The sequence below is a fragment of the Humulus lupulus genome, chromosome 8 (genome assembly GCF_963169125.1).
Source record: "Humulus lupulus chromosome 8, drHumLupu1.1, whole genome shotgun sequence".
NCBI classification, from domain to species: domain Eukaryota; kingdom Viridiplantae; phylum Streptophyta; class Magnoliopsida; order Rosales; family Cannabaceae; genus Humulus; species Humulus lupulus.
The window spans coordinates 40,700,133-40,704,110 of NC_084800.1; the positions used below are offsets into that span (position 1 = coordinate 40,700,133).

The 3,978-nt window shown below is 36.0% G+C and overlaps 1 protein-coding gene across 1 annotated transcript; it reads right to left on the reverse strand.

The window, feature by feature from the left end:
* Positions 1-226: 226 nt before the first annotated feature.
* LOC133796933 (NAC domain-containing protein 72-like) lies at positions 227-1,991 on the reverse strand. The gene is made up of 3 exons (XM_062234637.1): positions 1,699-1,991; positions 1,330-1,598; positions 227-1,202 (listed from the first exon to the last, which is right to left on the reverse strand). Exons 1-3 carry the CDS (start codon positions 1,877-1,879, stop codon positions 612-614), a joined length of 1,041 nt encoding a protein of 346 aa, XP_062090621.1. The 5' UTR covers positions 1,880-1,991; the 3' UTR covers positions 227-611.
* Between the last annotated feature and the right edge of the window lie 1,987 nt (positions 1,992-3,978).

The following is a 3,978-nucleotide window of genomic DNA, read 5'->3' on the forward strand; positions in this document are numbered from 1 at the left end:
TATAAATATTTGATAGAAAAATCATGTGTCCAACTAATATACTTTTCTTTCTTTCCTTTATATTGATCCGTAAGCATTTATATATTTATATACATTGGTGTTCATCTCTTAAATATATATATATATAATTGATAATTCTCATGATATCAAATTCTTTTCATTTTGAAAAACAAGATAAAGCAAATCAATAAGGTAAAAAAGTAACGGTAAGAATATTAACAGAAGATAGCGATTGAAACCGAATTTATAAAAACAGTATTTGATTCCAAAATGACATGTACCAAATATTGATCACGTCCTTGTTGGATTGTATTATACAAAGAGATACATCGAATTTGTATGCTAACAAGCAAAAAGTGGGAGCGAAATTCCGTTTTGGCCCTTTTTTTATATTATTATTACTTTTTCTTTTCAGAAAATTGGACTCTCGCTTTTCCCTATTTTTGTTTACACTCCCAACACTTTGAATAGTTCCTCTCTTTTTTTTTCAATCTAAAGCCAAAATGTTAGCCCCAAAGAATCTCAGATATTTACAGAAATGCACTCCTACTTTGACTGTTGAAATTTGCTAAAATGCCCTCCCAAAATGCATTCCTACTTCTGTAATTTCCTCACTGCCTAAACCCGAAACCCCCTGACTGGGCCGGGTATCTGAACCCGTACGGGTCCAGCGAGTTTGAGTAGTTCTGAGTGTTCGTCTGATAGAAGCCCAAGTTATCAACCCGTTGTGTGCTTCTTAGCCCACTTTGTACTTCCTCGTCCAACGAGTTCCCTATCCTCTTCGGTGGAGATTGATCCACGTGGCACAGAGGAGGGATATTAGAAGGGACATACAAGTCATTATTGTTAAATCCGACGGTTCCGGTACATTGCTGAGGCTGAGCAGCTTGATTACCCGGGACGAGTTCCGGCACCGTGTTGAACCCGGCTAGAGTTGCCCAGTCGAAATTCCCAGAACTCAGATTATGGAAACCGAGCTTTTCGTCTTCCTGGTGAAATGTCTTCAGAGAATTGATACGAGGTAAATTGAAAAACCTGTCGTCGATGGCCGGAAGTGAGTCGAGGACGTCGTCCAGGTGGGACGAAGACGACGACGAAGAACCGTTACTGTGTTCTTTGCTCATTGGACTAGTCATCATCATTGGCTTGTTCTGAGAGCCCGAGCTCTTCTTGTAAATACGGCATAGAACCCATTCATCCAACTACACGAATTACCAAATAAAAAGATAATTAATACTTTAATCAGAACAAATTAAAAAAAAACTAAGCTTGCTTATTAATTAAGTTACATGTGACCAATTAATTATTAATTATGATGTATGTATATACCTTAGTGCTACCATTTTTACGTGATGGTTCAATTAGGCGATACTCGTGCATGATCCAATTTGTCTTTGTTCCTTTTGGAGCTTTTCCGACGTAAAACACCAGAGCCTTTTTTATCCCCACTTTTCGACCTTCGGTGGTAATTATTTTATCGGTACCGGTAGCCTTCCAATACCCGGATCCTGCAACCCGATTGGGTCGGGAACCGTTAGGATATTTTCTGTCTCTGGGACTGAAAAAGTACCATTCTTTTTCACCAAATATAGCTTTGCCTAAACAGACAATAAAAAAATTGTTAGTACTAATTCAATAGAGATATAAATAATTGAAACCAATCTTATATGAAATTACAGATTGTAATCGAGCTCTTACTTGGTAATACCCATGGGTCAAACTTGTACAAATCTATTTCTCCAATAATTTGGAGGCTGAAGTGGTGTCCGGCAACTTTTCTGCACAAATACTGAACCAAAAGCTCCTCGTCGGTCGGAAAGAACCGGAAACCCGGAGGCAAGCTCAGCTGGGAAAGCGGGTCAGTCTCGGGTACACCCATTTCTGACCACGTTTTTTTTTTCTTCTATTTAAGAAAATCAGATAAGAGAGAGAGAGGGATAGAGTATGAGAATTGTGATTTTTGAAATTGATTTCTTTTTCTTCTTTTTTTTTTAAAGTTACAAGTAATGACGCTTATTTATAGGGAGTAATTTGGGGGATAAGTACGGTCATGACTCATCTTTGTCTTACTGCTGCCCAAGTAGGACCCACTGAAGTTAATCACCGATTGGAAATCGCCACGTGCATTTAAAGTTCGACGTTATCATGCGGCCGACCTTATCCGAGACTCGTACGGTTCTAAGCATGGGTGCATGAATTTATGAACCCTCGCGAAAAATGCAGTAGTGACTCATCCCGTGCAGGAGGATACGTGTCATCCGATGACACAAACCTTCTGGAACCTCTTTCTTTACTTTTTATTTTTTTTATTTTTTATCTGTGCCTATTTAAAAAAAAAAAAAATATCCCCTACTTTATATTTTTCGTTGTGGAGGCGTTTTTCACGCGTGGAGTTAAAAGGGCCATGGTCCATGGGCCGTCGGCAAGTGAGAAAGGACACGTGCCATTACGTGGACTGAGGTAGAGCTCACACCGGCGAAAGAATGGAGTTAGGCTGGAATTTTTGTCAAAACGACAGGACGGTGATATGGAGGGAAAAAGAAAAAAAGTTATGTAACTGAGGCCCAATTCGATAACACGTCAGCGTAACATAACTATATTTGTCACTACCCTAATTTTTAATTTATTATTTAGATCTTTTGATGGGGTGTACGTGTTTGTTTATTAGATTATAGGGGTTTCTTTCACTCATCAACTACTCTAAGCTAGGTTACAAGTATGATTTTGCACATATATTTTGGACACTTTTTATTATGGATATGTATTATATAGTTGGTGTTATTTAATTTGCTAGCTGGTGATGTGAATTGGTCAAAGGTTTGAGAGGTGGATAGAACTGGATCCTTCTTCTTTGTACCGAGGACGTTACTACATTTGGGTTTTGTGAACGTGGAGGTTATTAATTGGTGGTATGATAGTTTTTGAACTCGATATAGAAATGAATAATATTATGATTGAAAGGTCAAATGGCTTGCACGTATATAGATTCCAAGTAATCGTCGTCACTTTTTTTTAACTACAAGAGTTTTGATATTATTATTATTAGAGAGAGGTGGCAAACGCAATAAGTCACGATATGAGAAAATGAAATAAGAGGAAATAATGTAATAGAAATTTGTGAGTCAATTGGGTGTAAAAATTAGCTTTGAAAGAAATTGAGATTCGGTATTGGCCACGTGCAGATCTGACAAATTCTACGTGGCACCTAATGTGTGGCTGTGTGTGGCACTTGGACGGCTGCGATTCTAATGAGTTGTACACTTGTCGTGGAAAACAATGGCTTTTTGCACCTACTTTCACTGCTGAGACCTTGGACTAAACATTTTAAGTATGTATTCTCAAACTCAAATTACAAATCACAATAAATTAATTATTGAGTTAACACTTTATGATTGATTTATATCTCTTTTCAAACTTTCGTATATTTTTTTTTCTTCTAAATAATAAAATAAACAAAAAATTAATTTCTTTGGGTTCGTTTTCAATACTTTTCTATATCTTATCATTTAGCTGACTATACCCATCAAATTATGCTGAGTCAATAATCAAACTGGATGGTGGATGCCTTCAAGAGGAAAATAAAGCTAGATATTAAATAAGAATAGTAATGACTATAAAGTCTTGGTGATCAATTATAGTAATAGCTAGCTTTCAGCTAGGGAAGGCTTTTATTTTTGTTATTTCATGCTAATATATATTTTTATGTTGCGGCCTCTGTGGTCATCTGTGATGTAAATATTTATAAAAATAAAAACTTGTATTAATGATTACTGTTCAAAATAAGTCTGTCACATGTCATTCGTTTTTTTTTCATTTTTAATTATATAGAAATGTTCAATTTCGACTTACATAAAGAAATCAGACTAATCATTACCAAATTCTTAAATTATAAATCTTTGTTTGTGTTTTAAATCTGACTCGAACTTTTTTCTTTTTTTATTTTGAGTTCATCACATGTTACAGCTACAGATTAGATAC

Excerpts from the sequence above, each read along its gene's own strand:
- LOC133796933 (XM_062234637.1), bottom strand. The coding sequence starts at position 1,879 with ATGGGTGTACCCGAGACTGACCCGCTTTCCCAGCTGAGCTTGCCTCCG. Across the intron at positions 1,599-1,698 it reads TGACCCATGGGTATTACCAA|GCAAAGCTATATTTGGTGAA; the intron begins GTAAGAGCTCGA and ends TTGTCTGTTTAG. Across the intron at positions 1,203-1,329 it reads GTAAAAATGGTAGCACTAAG|TTGGATGAATGGGTTCTATG; the intron begins GTATATACATAC and ends TAATTCGTGTAG.